General features: G+C 47.2%; 2 protein-coding genes across 2 annotated transcripts in view; both read right to left on the minus strand.

Annotated features, from left to right (window-relative positions):
- LOC311341075 (calmodulin-regulated spectrin-associated protein 3-like) overlaps positions 1-3,000 on the minus strand; it is a gene marked incomplete at both ends in the record, with an annotated part of 11,774 nt that extends 8,774 nt beyond the window's left edge. The window contains 2 exon segments of the mRNA XM_084465986.1: positions 515-570; positions 2,868-3,000. Of these exon segments, the coding sequence (XP_084322112.1) occupies positions 515-570; positions 2,868-3,000 (189 nt within the window).
- Positions 3,001-7,382: 4,382 nt separating this feature from the next.
- Positions 7,383-19,488, minus strand: lpar2b (lysophosphatidic acid receptor 2b). The gene is made up of 5 exons (XM_084464971.1): positions 19,352-19,488; positions 13,952-14,481; positions 11,658-12,152; positions 9,778-10,034; positions 7,383-7,501 (listed from the first exon to the last, which is right to left on the minus strand). Exons 2-5 carry the CDS (start codon positions 14,211-14,213, stop codon positions 7,403-7,405), a joined length of 1,113 nt encoding a protein of 370 aa, XP_084321097.1. The 5' UTR covers positions 14,214-14,481; positions 19,352-19,488; the 3' UTR covers positions 7,383-7,402.
- Positions 19,489-19,896: the final 408 nt, after the last annotated feature.

Genomic DNA, 19,896 nt, shown 5'->3' on the forward strand with positions numbered 1-19,896 from the left:
CCCCCAGCATGACCCATATTTCAACATGTCAGTGTGTGGATGGCTGCTCCAGATATCATCGTTAGGTTGGAGACTCTACTCTTCCTATATTTTTTCGGACTGGACGCAGTACAATGTCCTCTGGCCACGCACCACAACACTGAAAGCTTCTCTGCCCGTTCATCACGGGTGATAATTCATCCCTCAAACGGTTTGCATATTTTGTCAACATCAGCAACTTTGACCGGATTTGGTTTAAAAACCATCAACTCAATTCCGGAATCTGAGATGGACACTAAAACTCATAGACATTTGCTTATGCACACATTTATAAAAAAAAATAAAAGAAGAAGAGGGAAAAAAAAAGAAGAGGAAGAGAAAGTGGAAGAATAGGGACTGGAAGGAGGAAGAGGAAGAGGGAAGAAGGGAGGAGAGAGGAAAGGAGAGTAGGCGTAGAGCACCGAGAAGCAAGGGAATCTCAAGCCACTGTCATAGTAACACGACGGACGAGCGGGCGACTCCTCAGTTGATTCACCAGGTGCCTTGGGACGGCCAGTCCGTCGGCGGAGCACTGGTGTAACGTGCTGCCGACTGACACCCATTTCCGTCACTGTTACATAAAAGTGACACACGAGCTGGGGGGCTAAGCCACTCACTCCACAGTACTGCTGGAGCACAGAACCACGGTCGCTATGGGGAACAGGGAGGGGGGGGGGGGGGGAGAGCACAGCCATTCCATTGGGGACGGGCCAGTATGGTCTCTATACAGAGCAACTTAACCCAGTTAGCCCGATGGGAATCTAATAGGATAGAAGCAGGCCCAGCTCAGTGGTTCGACAGACAAGACTCGTGGGGCGGGATTAGGATGAGGTTAAACATCCTAATCAGTCGCTAATGGAAAATAGAAATCACAAAAGCCTCACACAGAGGCAAATAAATCTTTTTTTCTAGCACATCTTTGAGCTGACTGGGATCGGGGCCTGAATCATGACGAGGAGGGTCGTTGAACTTGCGACCAAATACCAAATACTTATCCTATATTATCCTAGCTATGATAACGATGGTATTCTGTGCTTTGATTGCATGAGGGTAGGTTAAGGGCAGGCTTTATAATAGGCTTCATAATAACTCAAACACTGCTGTCTACAAAGTGTGGACCACTGTTTAGGAGAGGTGAAGTGACAAAGCACAGGACCAGTGCCATGTCCTCTTCCTGAGCAGCAACCCATTTGCATGAGGCACCCAGTGGGTGATTTCCATGTCGACAGAGAAACGCAGGAGGCGCTTTGGAGTTTATCGCTGCCAAGTGGACTGCTCTATATGGTTACATGTAACATAGGCCTATAACATGTAACATAGGCCTATAACATGTAACATAGGCCTATAACATGTAACATAGGCCTATAACATGTAACATAGGCCTATAAGATGTAACATAGGCCTATAACATGTAACATAGGCCTATAACATGTAACATAGGCCTATAAGATGTAACATAGGCCTATAACATGTAACACAGGCCTATAACATGTAACATAGGCCTATAACATGTAACATAGGCCTATAACATACCTATAACATGTAACATAGGGCCTATAACATGTAACATAGGCCTATAACACGTAATATAGGGCCTATAACATGCCTATAGAACATGTAACATAGGCCCTATACCATGTAACATAGGCCTCTATAACATGCAACATAGGCCTATAACATGTAACATAGGCCTATAACATGCCTATAACATGTAACATAGGCCTATAACATGTAACATAGGCCTATAACATGCCTATAACATGTAACATAGGCCTATAACATGTAACATAGGCCTATAACAATGTAACATAGGCCTATAACATGTAACATAGGCCTATAAGATGTAACATAGGCCTATAACATGTAACATAGGCCTATAACATGTAACATAGGCCTATAACATGTAGCATAGGCCTATAACATGTAACATAGGCCTATAACATGGGTGTATTATGGCCGTCAACACACTGTGGATTAAGTGAACTATATCTAAAAATCAAATCCCGTCATGATGATAAAAAACGATTGTTAATTGAATCCCTACGAAATCCATAGTAATTAATAGTAATCGATAATAATCATTATCAAAAATCATAATAAAAAAACATCATTGTATTTGTTCTTAAACAAGGGTCGGATCAAGCTAGGCCAAATAGTGAACCATTAGTGCATCAAGCAGCTTGAATAGGGAGTTTGAATCGGGCCGTGTCAGCAGAGTAGCCTACGTGCCTATTGTCTACTTTCTTTACCTTCCCAGCCTGCTGTAGGTGCACGTCAAGTGTGCACGCGTGCGTAACACTGACACAATTATTATGCAGTAGCCTATATAGCTATAGGCCTACCTACAGGGTGTAATTACTGCTCCCTTGCCTGCAGTAAATATTATTTAGATTAAGTTTAAGTGCAATGATATACACAAAACTGGTTGAAAAAAAAAGACATTAATTAAAGGCCTAAAGGAGCCAGTTACTAATGCTTTGTTGCAATGCAGCAGCCTTTATCGTCCACTTCCTTCACCGCTTCACTGACCGCACGTTAAAACGTGTTCCACACATTTCCATTTTAAATCATTGATCAGGGTCGTGATTTTCCTAACCTCCAACCACTACGGTCCCTCCGTGTTAACCAGTGCAGCGGCCAGAAGGGTGATATCTCTGGCTATAGGCCAAGCAGGCCGAGCTGCGGGGAGGATGGAGCAGAAGAGGATGCTGCGAGCTCCATCCTCGCTACGGAAATTGTCCACGCCACCAAATCCAACGGAGCTTCTCATCCCGCGCCCCACCCATGTAGCGCAGCATCAGCATCAGCATCACACGGCGATCCGCCCGCCACGGCCCCGTAACGCCTACCTGCGGACCCGTAGGATTTTGACAGCAGCCACCGGACACTGGCGCAGATCTTGGCTCGGTTGAAATCGTACTGGTCCAGCGGTTTGATATCCGACACGGTGAACGCCTTCTTCATCGCGCTTGCATCCACCATTGCAGAGCGGTTGTACGCGGATGAAAAGCAGAAGCATGCGCCGCCGAACCGGGAGAAAAAAAAATTGGTAGAAAAATGGGAGGAGTGGGGAGGACCGAGGAGGAGAGGGTGGGCCAGGGAGGTGGTGGGTCATAAAATATGACGCGCAGACACCGGCACGCAGACACCTTCTGGACGTGGCTCCGCCCCACGTAAATGACCGATGTGGTGATTTATACACTGAACTGAACAGCTGCCACACACAACACCCACACACACACCCCCATGCACCCCCCCCCCCGTCCCCGTCCCCCCCCCCCCCATGCACACACACACACACACCACACAAAGACAAGCACGCACACACACACACACACACACACACACACAAAGACACGCACACACACACAAAGATAAGCGCGCACACACACACACACACACACACACACACACACACACACACACACACACACACACACACACACACACACACACACACACACACACACACACACACACACACACACACACACACAAACACACACACACACACACACAATGATTGAGATGAAGCATTTCTGTAGCCTATGAGCTAATGGTTAATTATTGCATGCTTAACGGACCTTCCTCATCTTTCACAGGAAATCAAGGTCTCACACCCATATAGGGCTTAAGTGCGCTCTTTCAACACATGTTGTATACAATATAGCAGTGTAAAAGGAAAAAAATACTACTTCCGATTTTTTAATTTTCTAATTTATTTATTATCATATCACGATCATGTCATATTAGCATGTTGCGCGCTGTTGCTATGCCCATTGGTGATCCAGATGAGCTCACCGATAGCCACTCCCCCCCCCCCCCCCCCCCCCCTCCAGAAGGCCATGCCCCCTGAACGAGCCAGCTCCATTACAAAGCTACATGCCAGGATGATGTCATCACAGCAGCAACCTCTCCCCTGCAAAACACTCACTTTGCATGACAATCATCTCCATCATCATCACCACCATCATCGCCATCCTACAGACCCCGCCCGGGATCCGCCCGGCCCCACCGTCAGGGGCCCCCCCCGGGGCGCGGGCCCCCATCCTCCCTCCCAGGGCAACAGTTTACCCTGCTCCCTTGATGATAGGCTGCCGCGCCCCTGCCAAGCCGGTAGACAAGATCAGCCCAGAACCGGTCGAGCAGGTGGCGGCAGCGGCGGCGGCGGCGGGGGAGAGCCAGCCGGCCCGGCCAGTCGGGCCACTCTGGGCTGGGCCGACGCTCGCTGAGGAACAGGCAGGCCTCTGCTCCGGTGGGTGGCGACTGGAGAAAATGCTGGAAGAAGGTTGACGTGTTCCAGGACATGTGGAGATTGCAGAGGAGTTGATTTCAGGGCGGGGTGCGGGGGGGGAATTCCAATATCAAACGTGCGTGCACGCACACACGCACGCACACACCGAACAAAAGGGACAGGAGACTGAATCATGTGTGTTGACTCAGCCGGGGTGATATCAAGTGACACAAGTGGATCTACAGGAGAATACAGATTTGAAAGCAATACAGAATTTCTGAGTATTTCTTACTGCACTATACTATTCCATTATATGTTTACAATTGTCACCTGGTACCTGAATTTTGTGTTCTCCCTGACATAAACAAAGACCTTTCCGCCATGAATCGGTGCAGAAGAGGCACGAATCAGTGGAGACAGATTCCCTAGAAAGCCGGTGACCAAAGAACGCGGAACATTCCGACGTATAGGCTCCACGTGGGAGGGCCCCGAGCTAAACAAGGCCCCTGCAGCCCGCGTTCAAGTTCACACGTCGCACAGCCCAGAGAGAGGCGTGCCACTACCACCACCGCACCACACCACACCCACCGCTCCCTGGTCGAGGTGAAGGGAGCCAGGGAGAGAGGGGACAGAGTCCGGTCGCCCCAGACAGCTGCTCCACCACTGGGCCCCCGTCCAGAAGATGATATCGCTCCCCGGGGAGGGAAACTTTAACCGTCGTAACCACGACTACAACAGCTGACCTTTGACCTCTGACACAATGATCCAACGGCAACAGGTCGTCTGGCTGTCGACAGCCATTCCGGTTACTATGGGAGGTTTCCGGCAGGATGTGGGGCGGGCAGGCGGGGGGGGGGGGGGGGGTGGGGGGTGGTGGGGGGTGGTTTGGCTGCCCAGCTATAGGTGCAGGGCTGTGGGACGTGCCCTACAGTGATCCCTCTTCTCTCAGGCACTGCCTTGCACTTTGAACATGGAGCGGTGTCACGGTGGTGTAATGGACTCACTGTAGGGACAGGCTATCGCGGTCTGCAGTGGATTGTGGGAAGGATCCGGGTTGAAGGGTGAAATCCAGGTGAGTGTTTTTATTACGTCACACACACACACACACACACACACACACACACACACACACACACACACACACACACACACACACACACACACACACACACACACACACACACACACACACACACACACACACACGTTTTGTTAAGTCACCATGCATTCTTTGAGATATGTTTCCTATTGTGGTCCATACTGTATTTCATTTTATCTTATTCTATTTTTATTCTATTGTATTTCATTATTTTTTAAGCACAGAAACGACACAGTATGTCACACAAACATTTCACTGCATATCCTGTATGAGTATGTGACAAAGAAATTGAATCTTGAATCTAAATGAAGCATGTGGATACTAAGCTGGGGAGAAGCAGCCCTAAAGCCAAACGATAGGGTATGGAATGCCTACCAACCAGTCTTGTGTATTTCAGTCTTCCTTGGTTGACTATTAAGTCAGATGTGAAAGTACCATCTGGACAGAAGCCACTTTAAAAACACTTGTTACTGTGTTCGTACAGCCCCGGAGCAAGCTGAAGAAATCGGTCTTATTTTAATATCAAAAGCTTCACGATCAGGATCAGGTCATTTAGGAGAAGTCCGGGTCAGACTGCAACTCAACCACCCACTGAAAATAGTATCTACCAAACTTCATGGACTTCAACCAGACCACAGGTGTGTCTTTTATCATATGTATTTTGGGCTAACACATTCTAATCGTTCAAAACATAACGATAAATACATGAGCTACATGAAGCAGAGCTGCAAAGTACACGATCGTCCACCATCTCAGTGGAGAAGGCGGAACGTGTTCAGTCCCAAGTTCATCTGACTAGGAAACGGCTCTTCCAGCCAATACACCCTGAAAGAATTAAAATAACGTGTGATGTTCCCTCACAGAGTCCCTGCGTTGGATTATGTTCCTCTAATTCTCAAATTCTTTCCCGCCAGGTGCGTGAACGCGATGGGAGCTTCGTCGTCACAAAGTGTGTTGTTCGGCAAGAGGAAGAAACAAGAGCCGGCTGTGTTCAGGGCCTTGGGCGAGCTGAGGGGGGCGCTGCGCATTAAGACACCAAAGAAGAAGAAGAACAACAACAACAGCCTTCTCACGCTACACGGCTGGAGGCCCAAGAAGAAAAAGAAGCAAAAGAGGGAGGGCCCTTTCAAGAGCTGGCTCTCATTGGCCGGCCAGAGCAAGACCAACCAATCGTTTGGCAGCAGCAGTCCAAACAAGGACTCCGTATTCAAGCCTCTATCAACAAGATGGAAGGGCGGGAAGGAGGAAGGGAGTGGAAAAGAAGAGAAGGAGACTAAGGGAGGGTTTTTTTCCAACAAGGCTCCTCCCGGACCTTTCATATTGTAATCTCAGGTACACAATAGATTGGAGTACCCTAACTCCCCCTCCCCTATTTCTGGATTTATAGCGTCAAACTGACTGGGGGCCTTTTAAATCAGCCCCCCGCCCCCAGACCACAGGCTTAAGACATTTGCAGTTATCAAGCGTTTAATGATATGTCAGTTTCTATGGGTTAAACATTTAAATTCAAGGTTGGGATTCACCCACATTGCCATCATGTCTGCTGGGTTACAGTTCAAAGATGAAATCTTTAAATATATTAACATGAGATTGATTGGATGTGCACATACAAACCAAGAGAACAAAATAACAATAATTCTAAGACATCCCACCCCCTCCTTCTTCAGTACCCTTAGAGTACCCTTAGATTAAAAAAAAAAAAAGTACATGGATTCAGCCTTTGATTTTATGAACATTAAAAAACTGTTTTTGGTCTCGAATTACACAGAACACTACAGTCATTGGTGACTATAAATACAAGGCTTATTCAAGTCCTACTATTTTATGCTTTGTTTACTGTACACATAGTAATACAATTCCAAACAATAAGAAGATACATGAGCTTTTACAATGCAATCAAATATTGACCTGCACTATGCATTCTGGGTAATAACATTATTAGAGACTGAATAAAAAGTCAGTCAGTATTTATAATGAGAAATACAAAAAAAAGTAAAAATAAAATATGATTAAAAAAATGAAGCGGTGAATGTCCTTGATTCAGGTGAACACTAATTGTCAGAGGAGTCCAGGGGGTCTTTGGATCCTTGGACGCCCTTGGAGGCTCCGTTCTTGGACTCGGTCAGTGTCGACCCATGACTCTTAAGAGGCTACAGAAGCAGACGAGAAAGGGTAGATAAAAGATAGAGAGAAAGAGTTTGAAAAAAGAGGGAAAGGGGTGTAGAGTAGGTGTAGCAGATTGTTAAAAAAAACAGACAGATTCAGGTTGAAGGAAGAGAAAGAAATGATATTGAGTTAGTCAAAGTCCAAACTGTTAAAAAATACATCAATTAATATCAAAGCACGAGTCGGCTCAGAGCTTCCATTTTGTTTGACACCTACGTCTACGTTCATGACTGCACTAACAATCACACAATGACGGACAGACAGAAACGACGGCACACAGCTACACAACAGACAAACAAACAAGCAGGTGTGGATTCCAATACACATTTATTAATTCAACCCCAAAAATAGTATGTACAAAAATATATGACGCATTATATTCCAGAATAACATCGTACACCACAGTACGCCTTCAATATGAAAAGGCATGTCATTTACAAACAAAATATAATTGGCTTCAGTCTCGTGACGCGGCTTGTATTGTACAATTAAAAAGAAAGAAAAGTACCTGTAGGGGTTATAACAATTGACTACTAACTATCGTATTGACTGCTTTACCATGCCATGATCTGGTAATGAAACTTGTGTGTGAATTGTGGTGGGGAGAGGTGGGGTGTGAGTCTGTTTACAACTGTAACCACACACACACCATCCTACCTATAAACTATGGCGCCCCCTCATACCCTTAACCCCCACTTTCTTCAACTATTTGACAGGATGTGTAAATATTTGAAATGCCGAGCGACATCCGCACACGCACATGCTAGCAATCTTCCAGAGTACATGCGCGTGTGTGTGTGTGTGTGTGTGTGTGTGTGTGTGTGTGTGTGTGTGTGTGTGTGTGTGTGTGTGTGTGTGTGTGTGTGTGTGTGTGTGTGTGTGTGTTTAGACATGAAACGCCATCTCTGTGAGACGGAGGGGCAGGGTGCATGGCTTCCAGACACACAAGAGGACGACCAGGCTGACCAGAAGGGAACGCTCACCAACCCCCTGGCATACGCCTGGAGCGGGGATAGCGCCATGCAGGGCAAGACGACACACGCCGCGTTACACACCACACAAAACACAGAAAACACACAGCCCCGAGCATAACAAACATATATATACACATACACACACACACTCAAATGTGTCAACAGGTATTTGTTGCCTCGAGAAATACGGCTAGTATTTTGGCAATAGTTCGCTCTTTGAAATACAAAAAAAATAAAAAAAAGGGCGGGATTAGAGATTTTAAGACCCTCGTTGAAAGTCGTGACTATTTTGACTATCTGCAAGAATATTGAAAAGCACAATTCTATTCAATTCTTGTGTTAAGATTCGTACTGTTTAGATTCCTGTTTCAGGGGAATTGTTAAAGCACTTGGCAAACCTTGTTTTCTACACGGCGCTGTACAAACCAGGACTCCGAGCGCGGCACAGAGCGGAGCCCAACGCTAGAGGGCCGTGTGCACGGTGTCCCCAGCGCAGTACAACACAGTGACTCAATTGGCATGTGCCTTCCCTGCATGCCTGGTTCAGCCGTTGAGCAGAACAGAGCACATATCACCCTTTGTTCCGTTTTGTTACACTAAATCGAGGTTCTGTGATTATTGTTATTTAGCGACGACTGCGATCGTACGTCACTCTAACCTCGCCGCTGGGACTTCTTGCAGTTTGACACGGCTAAAAAAAACAACAACTTAACAATTGCATAGAATACTAAATCTTGCACAGGGAATCAACAAGGCCAGTCTAATATTTGCAAATAAACAATGCCGATTGTTTTTTTCCCCCCCGATACTGATATCTGTCCTGATTGGTCGCGTTGACGGTGGGTTGAATTAAAAAGAACAGCCGTGAACGGTGCGGCCGTGACGGACACCCGTGCGTGGCGGACTAACGCGGGGGTACTCATCCCACGGGCGCGGGGCGCCGCATGCGTCATGCACATTCCTGCCAAAAGCGGGGCTGCCATCGACAGAAGGGGTGCATCCAACCCCCCCCAAAAAAACGCGTTCGCTCGCTGTCAAAACGGAAACCGTCTCGTAAACCAGTCCAGGGTGTCACGGACCATCTGAGCGCTAGCGCCATTCCAATCCCAAGACACTCACCCCCCCACCCCGACCCCGACCCCCACCCACCCACGGCCACCCACCCCTGTAGCAGCCTAGCCACTAGGGGGCGTCGATTGCACGGGTTAGGGTTCTCAGTGCTTGGCGTCGCGACCGCCGTCGTCGTCATGGTGGTGGTGGTGAACCCCGTTGCTCTCAGACAGTACCTCTTGCTCCATGCTGGTGAAGCGGGCCACCGACTCGCCGCCGCCGCCGCCCCGCCGGCACGGGAAGCACAGGATGCGCTTGAAGGTCCGCCACATGTCCTTGTCCCTGAAGGAGTAGATGATGGGGTTGACGAAGGAGTTGCACTCGGCCAGCACCAGGCAGTACTTCTCGTAGCGGAGCACCTTGCAGCTGTCGCAGCCCAGGCCGTCCAGCAGCAGCACCACCAGCCCGGGCGTCCAGCAGATCACGAAGCAGCCTGTGCAGGGGGGGGGGGGGGGCGGAGGTATTGGGGGGGGGGGGGTGCATCAACAGTCATTAGGCGGGCGCCTCGAAACATGGCGGATGAGATTTAAAAAGGTGACATATTACACCAGCAGGTGAGAGTGTGATCAGCCGCTACAAGCCGTTTTGAACGTGCGCCGCTTCTGACATCACAGGTGGGCGTGTCCACCTAGATTTGTGCTGGACAGATCCGTAGCGGCACAGTATTCTAAACGGCTCGTAACCACTAGTCACACTCCCACCCGGTGGTATGATATGCCACTTTTAAAAATTCAGTTTTGAGAACATTTTAATTGATGTCGTTAACGAGCAAGGCAGCGGACCTGGCTTAAGCCCTGCCTCACAGGGGGGGGGGGGCCTGAGAAACATGGGAGTTCGAACCCAGAACCTTTCGGCTGGGAGTCGAACCCCCCAAAATGATCCCGCAACAGACGATAGCGTTAAGGGGGTCAAATAAGGGGTAGCCAAGGAAGAGAGAAGCAAAAGACCCCTCTGTTCCCCCCCGAACAGCGGAGCGCAAGAGTAAGACACACACACACACAGTGTGTGGAATGGGTTTGGGCCCAGCGATCCGGTTTCATTATCATAATACAAAGTGGGATAGGAATTCATACTTCTCACACACACACAAGGCACAAAGCAAGGAGGACTCGGAGCTCACCGACGTATGCGCTAGATGGAAGGTTATGGGAAGATTATGCACACACACACACACGCGCACACACGCACAAACACGCGCACGCACGCAAACACGCACGCGCGCAAAAGAATGTTATGTGTCACGGTGGTTTGGGAGTCTTGCTCTGTCTGGGCACGTTTGGGGTCTCTCTGGCACCATGCACGTAGCAGTAATGTAAGCGGGCTGCACCGCGAGAGGGCCGGTCGCCCCCACCCCCCCACCCCCCCGCAGAACCAACACGTTTGCAATGTGTTCATAAAGGGTTACAGAGAGCGAGCGGAGGTGAACGCTGAGACACTAGCCAGATCAACAATAGGGAAAAAAAACAAAAAAAAGAAGAAGAAGAAAAAAAAACGGTTGTAGCCAAACCGCCCCGGGGACAGAAGAAAATGTGCAGAGGAGTGCGGCAGAGAGCGAGAGAGAGAGAGAGAGAGAGTGAGAGAGTGACGGAAGGGTCGGGACAGGTTTAGACGCGCCGGAGCGGACACAGCTCGCCTGCTGGGGACTCGTGTGTAAACACAAAGGCATCCGCCCTGCCTCCTGGAACTCATGCATGTGCATGTACCGCCGGAGGATTCCTGGGCGAGGGGATAAACGCCCGCCCGCCCGTGTAGACCACCCTGGCGAGTGTCTCTAGTGCGATACCGCCCCCCCCCCCCCCCGGCTCCTCCTAGCTGCGTGTCCACGGTGTCCCTGAGCAAAAGGCACCTCGCTCCGCCGTCGGTGCGTGAACGTGTGCGTTGAATGGTTGCACGTAAGGCAACAATTGTAAAGCGCTTTGGATTAAAAGCGCTATACAAAACGCAGTCCATTTACCGTTTACACAGGGGGGAGATGAACACAGAACACAAACACACACACACACACGCTCTCCCACTGCCCGTATTACAGCACATCCCCGTTCTCGGCGTCTCTCACCCAGGATCATGGAGACGGTCTTCATCAGGTTGACCACCGTCTCCTTGTGCCGCACCTGGCTGGTGTGCTGCGACATGCGCTGGCTCTTGTGGCGCACGTACAGGAAGATGCGCGTGTACACCGCCACCATGACGGTGAAGGTGAGCAGGTTGAGCACGCCCCAGAACACCAGGTAGCTGCGGCTGTACATGGGCGCCATGGTGGAGCAGTTCCGCAGGTCGCACAGGCAGTGCCAGCCCATGGTGGGCACCAGGCCCATGAGGATGGCCACCAGCCAGATGCCGATGATGAGCATGACCACGCGGCGGTTGGTCATCTTGCTGTGCAGCTGCATGGTGAAGATGGTCTGGTGGCGCTCCACGGCGATGGCCAGCAGGTTGACCACGGAGGCCGTGAGGCTGGTGTCGATCAGGCCCTGCCGCACGAACCACTGGTACTTGGACAGGCTGATGGTCCAGGGGCCCGTGTGGAACATGAGGTGGAGGTAGGAGATCCCTGGAAGGGGGGGGGGGGGAAGGGGGAAAGGGGGTGAGTGGAGTAGAGTGGCGCCTCACGTTTGTTTCAGAGACGGCGTTGACGGTAATGGTATGTTAACAGGCCCTCGGGGGCCACACGAGGGAATGTCACTTCTTGGGACACGAGCGTACAAGTGACATTCCCTCGTGAGGTGCAAACTAACATTCTCTTACATTCTCTTGTGTTGATAAAAACCATGTTTTTTTTTGGATGGCTAGGAAAACACATGGTAGGGTAGGGATATAGTACCTAAAAGGCCAACTGTATGATTACTGTTTGTTTGCTTTATGATAAAAAATAACTGCAATTCCATTTTATTAAAAGGTCCCATGACATGCCACCAGGTGTGGCGTGATTGGCCGTTACAAGCCGTTTTGGAAATCTGCCCCTTATGACATCACAGCTGGGCGTGTCCACCTAGAGGTGCGCTGGATAGATCAGTCCACCGGCCTGCCCGGTGGACCGTAGCAAACGTTGCTCATCTATCCGTCACACATCTAGGTGGACACGCCCACCTGTGATGTCAAAAAACGGCTTGTAACGGCCAATCACGCCACACCTGGTGGCATGTCATGGGACCTTTAAAAAGACAATTATATTGCGAACCCAAACTTTAAGAGTCTCCTTTCTTTTATTTTATAGCTGAGCCAGCTGCTTAGCTAGATATGTTGTTAGTCTTCCGTCTTAGCGTCGTGTTATTTTTGCACCGTTGCACATGTGACCACACGTCATTCGGGTGCAGCCAAGGAATTTATATAAAGGATTACAATAAAGTTGATCTATTGTAACCCAATGACATGAGAATTCGGTAGGACGTGAGAAGATGTAGAACAAAAATATGTTAAAATGTACAATGACAAAATATTTACAGCAGTGTTCTGATTCTGAGGTCTCAGACGTCATAATAATACATTATTCCTTAAAGTGTTCAAACAGCAAGCCACAACTTCTGCAACATTTCCTGCAATGAACCCATCCGTGCATCAAGGTTATCCGATTCACATAAGTTTCATTTCCTGGTGCAAAGCACTCGCATGCACAATGTTGCGACTTTGTACAATTGTACAATTGTATGTTATAAGCTGCTGCTTCTCCAGTCGAGCACGGCCGGTGAGTGGTACGCTAGTGCTGGATAAGGTGTGCCCAATATGAACATTGTGGGTTTGTTCATAAAAGGTCAACATATAATTTCCTATTATACTTTTTACAACTTCCCCTTCTCAGAAATGTCGCATCCTGTGCAAAGTTCAAATCTGCATAGCATATCTATAAAACAAAAAATCCTAAAAACAAATCTAAATTCACTAGCGGCGGTTTAGCAATGATGACTAGTCAGGCACAGTTTACACCACGCATGGTGTGATCATACTGATGTCTTTGAGGGTCCACAGTAGGGCTGAACTAAGGGGAAATAAACACTGGCGATTATTTCGATCAATATTGCGATTGCGATTTAGTATGCAATTTTTCTTTTTAAAGTTCCTTATGTTCTGTATTATTCACTAAACAAGCAATAAATCATTCTATAGTACGACCAACACAACACTGGAAGGAGTCGACGTATAAACGGCCCTTACCTTTAGACCTGTCCTATGTGTTGAGATGAAATGATATTATAACATCTTTATTCAACTAAAATAAAATCAATCTGAATCTTAATGATCTCCAGGTTTCACGTTTTTTGTTTGTCGTTTTTCGCAGCCGTTGCGATTTGCAAATCGCGTTCTATTACATCTCGGTTTGGATTTGATTCATCCTTCAGCCCGAGTCCACAGTACCTGAGAGGAGGTCCGCGGCCGCCAGGTTGCCCAGCAGGTAGTAGATGGGGAAATGGAAGCGGCGGTTGATGAAGATGGCCAACATGACCAACATGTTGGAGAGGATGACGATGAAGCACACCAACATGCCCAGGCTGACGATGACATAGTCCCGTCGACGCCAGTGGTCGCTGATGTTCTTGCCGCTCTCTTCGTAGAAGAACTTCACCGAGCGGTTGTAGTAGCAACCGTCAATGTCCTGCTCAGTCCTGTCCATCAGCATGATGTGCTGGAGGGGAGGGGGGGGGGGTGGCTGAGCTGAGAGAAAATGGGATTAAGGCTGGGTGGGAGTAGCCCAGGCAGGCCCTGTGGAGGCCTGTCCGACCCCAGAAAGGGGACGGGTTTGATGGGGGGGGAGGGTTTTAGGGTAGCGTGACCCTATCTAGGTGGAACACCGGCACACCATTGTATCGGAGGAAGGGAGGTTGCAGGAGTTGAGGAGAAGCCTTTGGCGTGGGGGCAGTCTGAGACTCTGGACCTTCCCGGTATACCTGAGGGGAAAGATGCATATTTTTTTAGAAGGAAATCCATCACTTTTGTTTTACTGAAGTATCCTCAGACATTGGGCATGTTGGAAGAAACTAGGCATGGGCGAAACGATTATTTTCCGGGAATCAGTTCTTTCAGTTCCCTTCACTGTCACAAATCATTTGTTTGATTTGTTCGTTCAGTTCGTTCAGTTGGTTAAGTCATATGGTCTGTTACGTAATTTGGCAGGGAATCTCAGGTGTCTGGCCTCACCCCTTTGCTTGTAAATATGAGGTACGCCCGCAAATGGAGCCTTTTAAAACACCAGAAGGTCTCAGATGGTGACGGTGCTCGGGAAAACAGCTAATTTCTGTAGCATTAGCCTACAACGCCACTCGAGCATTACACGTGTGTGGTTTTAAGAAGAATAGCCCAAGCTGCCTCAACCACCATGAGAACGTTTTAGACTCAATCAATATGAAGTCGAGGGGAGACAAAGCTCTGTTCGTTTGTATCTTTTATTTACGTGACCATATTGTTGTTCTATGTTAAAAAAAAAGAATCAGTTCTCTTGTTTTGGGAATCAGTTCACCTTCGGGATTCGTTCGTTCTGACCGAATCGTTCACGAATCGCCCATGCCTAGAAGAAACACTTTTGTGTTTTACAATGTTCTCTTAGATACGATGTACACAATATCTATGCATGGTCTGGATTACTGTACGAAACGCATACAGCAGACAGAGCAAAGAATAGAAATTGTTTGGTCAAAAAATTTCTATTCCATAGCTTTGAAAAAGAATATTTTAAGCGTAAATTAAAGTTAATATTAAATCGTGTCAGTCCAATTATTTAAATTGTATGAAGCGTAATATATTTTTGTTGCTGCGGCTCTAGCTCTATATAGAACGGACAGTATTTTACGTCAGTGACGCCAACAAATCACTCATTTAAAAAAGAATGGATGCTCCAACACCGCTACTAAATATTCTGTTTTTTATATATTTCTGAAAGTAGGACTTCACGCTCTGCACTCAAATTCACATTCTCTTGAGTGCACACGTTCAATTATGAACTGGCGAGATTCAGCATCTTTATGCTCCATTTAGGACCGTTTCCTGTACTTAAGAGCGTTTGCAGAATCAACTGTTCCACACTCTGTCAACTTGTGTACACAGAAAAGTAACATTGAATAAAGGAGATGATAGGTGTTCTTCCCTGAAGCCCAGATTTCAAAACTGCTGTGGATATTTCTGTGATAAAAACACTATGCTCCTTTTATCTCCTTTTACATTTTAAGACTTTACATGTAAAATTAAGTAAAAATAAATATACACATAGGCTACCTATTGACAACCAACCACCTATAAAGAGTCAATTGTCCAACCCTTGTTTTAGCACTGTCCCTGAAAACCAAGACCAATTAATGCTTGCAGTAAACTTGCCATGGCCACAATCCCCCATGGTGTAGTTCCTGTCTGTTTGCTATCTTGTACTACTGTAAAAGTACCAATGCATCTATTCAGAACACTGACTACAGCCAGCGAAACGCCTCGCAATTACACAATCCAGCTATGTAACCCAATCCACACACACACACACACACACACACACACACACACACACACACACACACACACACACACACACACACACACACACACACACACACACACACACACACACACACACACACACACACACACACACACAGTGTATTATGTCACGGTTACTTCAGATCGTTGGAATAAAAAACTAAAACTAATACTAAACTAAACACAAACTAATATTTGTGTTTGATCAGTCAGGCATATACAGGCCTTTCTACCTTGTAAATCTGGTTCTTGAACCGGTTCCATTCAGGATACTTTTAAGCGAATTACTAAGCGAACCAGCCTTGCGTTAACACGTATATTGCGCAGTCTTTTGTTCCATCCCCTCTTCAACCTGGAGAATATGAATATGACACGCCCACTGAGGTCGTGACTCATTACATGTCATCTCCATCTACTTACAGCACACCTGCTGTCAAGCAATCATCACCCGTTACTTCAATGGTATTGAGTGGTATTTTTGTTTTGTGCCTTCCTGTATTTACTAATTGCACTTTATTGTGAAGCTCTTTGGTGCGGCTAAGCCGTCTGTAAATGCGCTATATAAATAAAATTGACATTGACATTGACATTGAAAGTAAGAAATATGTTTTCTCCTTAAATCTAAGTCCAAGTGAAATTACAAATATGCCAAACTTTTAAATCGTAGTAAATACCCATGCTCAGATTTTCCCTCCGTTCCTCTTTCCCAAGTTCTCACAATTCCCCTGAATTTTGTCTCGATTGGCTAACCGGCCTTGTGCCCATGTGTGAACGCAGTCCTGGAGACCAAAACCGCAACAAGAGACAATGATCTTGAAATGTTTGTGCTGAAGCAGAGCAGTAACATTCCTGCCACTGATCTGGGTGGAAAGGCAAGGGCAACTAAGTGTCCAGGGAAATGCCGTCTGGATGCTCACTGCTCATCTATGGTTAGGAAGCGAAAAGGAATTCATAGCGGCTCTACCTGAACCTGAGTGAAAAACCCCAAGTGTTGTGTAGTGTCTAGCTAGTACATTTCCTGCAGTCATTCTCAAACATGCCCTTGAAACATCCGTCTGTGCAAAAAAAGATGATAAGCCAAAGCAACATCCCCGTCTGCTCATTTGTGTCCAAAAATCTGATTGAACATGCGGTCTCACACCCCACAGACATCTGGTGTAAAGGGAATGGGTACCGAAAATAACCAGATGGGGCAGCTGGCAGTTCTACCTAATTATGGCATTTTACTCATTTCCTTTGTTGCTTCCTCATGGCACTCCTATACAGGATGTTGCTGTCACGGAGCAGCACGCCGCGTTCAACCAAGCCCAAGGTTGGGTTTAACAAACATCCCCCTGACTAGCTCCCCTGGCCCGCATGCACGTGTTCAATGGACTGGAGAGGAAACGGTAGCATAATCAGTAGTGATTAGGGATGACGGTTAGGGATTTATTTTATAACTGTATAACGATATAAAGATTAAACGTGAGTGCACTGCTCACTTTACGAATAAGACATTTGCTTCCCATACACCCAACATACGGTGAAAGGTCAAGTCAAAGTTGGTAAAGCCTAAACTGCTTATAATTTCTGGAATATCCTCCATGTAGCTAGTGTACCGACCGCTGTGCCATACTTGATTGGCTGAATAACTTATCAGCCAATAAAGCATGCCACACCGGTCTGTAAACCAACTGGTTATCATTTCAGGATATCCTCCATGTAGCTAGTGTACAGACCGATGCGCCATAAGGAGCCATTGACTCAAGGAGCCATTTCAACATATTTGAATAGGTGCCTCTTGTTGAGATTTATAATAGCACTACACAACGACTAGCTTATCTTCATTTCCCATAATGTTTAATTTGCATCCAGTGACCTCTCAAAGATACCTCCCAAACACCAGAGCACCACTGGTTGGTGAGACACTGCCTAACCAACGCATCGAGTCAAACGATGCATTTGTCTGTAGTTGTGAATTTATCATATACAAGATCCATGAGTTGTGTGTCAACGCAGCGAGCTGCATCAGTAAACACTGGTTTGCGCTCAACCCGTTCATTACCAGAGACACGCCCGCTTGTCTTCTCCCACTCCCTCCAAAACAAAGCCAAGAGCTCCACTTTACAAAGGCAATCTTTAGTCTATTGGTCTCTGCCACTCTGCTGTGGATGTTTTTATCAATGTTATAATTGTACCGGTTGCAGAGGTTATTGACTCATCTCTTATTCCCGCTGGAACTTAAAGTAGGACTTTAACACTAGACAGCTTGAGATCAGGAAGCCGACTCAGGGTGTAAGGCTATGACAAGGCCTACTAAACACACATTGGTAGGGCTACAGAAAACAAACTTCGTTCAACGTCAAAACCATGTTCAAGCGTCATCAAGCCAGTAACTTCAGGAGAATGCACCTGGTTTAAAAGAAACTGGCACATTTTTATCAAAAATGTTGAGTTGAACAACACGAAGCAAATATAGCATATAGAAATGCTTGAATATTAAGGTGTGTGTGTGTGTGTGTGTGTGTGTGTGTGTGTGTGTGTGTGTGTGTGTGTGTGTGTGTGTCCCAGTGGATCGCGCCAACACGAGTGGCCTACCTTCTTTACGCAAAAAAAAGAAAAGAAAAAAAAAAAGCTTTCAAAGAACGAGGCGTTGTGGATTGCTGCAGGTCAAGGTCTACTTATCTATCATTGTCCATTGCCAGAAATGTGTCATGCATGTCATTTCAGAACAGGCTAGGACTAAGAATGGAAGACTACTAGTCTGTGAGTGACATAAGAAAAGGGCTCGCATAAGGTCAGATTGCTGCAGGTGGTGGCGGGGAGCAGGCCCTATAGTTTTGTTAAAGATTACAGGTATGTCTAAACGTGTGAAACAAGACAGAGTTGGGAACGAGGAGCAGCATGTTGAAGTCTCAACAAAAAGTGCAGGTTACATGTGATCCGGGGCAGCAGAGAGCTCCTATCCCAGATTCCCAGGACCTTGAGATACGGCGGATCCCACCGCACGTCAGACAAGGACAACGCGCCACAGAGCAGACTGCATTTGAATTGTTTCGTTAGATTTCATCCAGAATCCAAATTACCATTTGGATTGTTTTGTCAAGCAACACACCAACCGCTGTCTTTTTGAATCGGCTCTTTTTGCTTTAGGTTACTTACAAGTTGTTCAAAAAAGAGCGAGTCGGGCCATGCCAAGTTGGATAAAGTGGCTCCCATTTTTGTTGCCTCACTCACTCATTAGTCTATCTACGATCCTTTGTAAAACACTTTAAACAATGGAAGTCCAGTAAGAAAAAGCCAACGGAATGTTTCACTTACTGCTGCTCTATTACCAGTGCTTCTCCATTCCAGATGTTTCTAAAAGGGTCCGTCTTCCACCACTAAACGTGGTTTATTCCACCGTGTGTTCCCTTTAAGGCTCCCCGGTCCTGGCCTACCTGTGGCGGTGAGCAGAGTGGCTGGACCACCGAGAAAGGGCGCGGCGGCAGCGACGGGAGAACACGAGCTCGCACGATAAAGGGTTTCGGTATGATCCGCACAACCTGAGCGAGTGGTACCCGCCCCCAACACCCCCACCCGCCTGTGGAGCCGTGCACGAAGGAAGAGCCAATAGGCGGTAGGGTTGAAATATGAGCGACAAGGTATGAATTGAAATTCGGCACGACTTTTTTCTTCTTCTGCTTTTTTACTGTAAATTATTAATGCGGTCTAGGGGGACACAATGCGACAGGCAGGGTAATAGACTCCAAATGTAAACGATTCTGTTTACATACATTTTTTCAATCTGTAAATAAATAATAAAGTTGTCCGTTGAAAATGATGCTGAAGGTCAGAGTGGATGACGCCGATGTGAGTGCATACAA

This window comes from Micromesistius poutassou (genome assembly GCF_964030765.1).
Source record: "Micromesistius poutassou genome assembly, chromosome: 3".
Classification (NCBI taxonomy): Eukaryota; Metazoa; Chordata; class Actinopteri; order Gadiformes; family Gadidae; genus Micromesistius; species Micromesistius poutassou.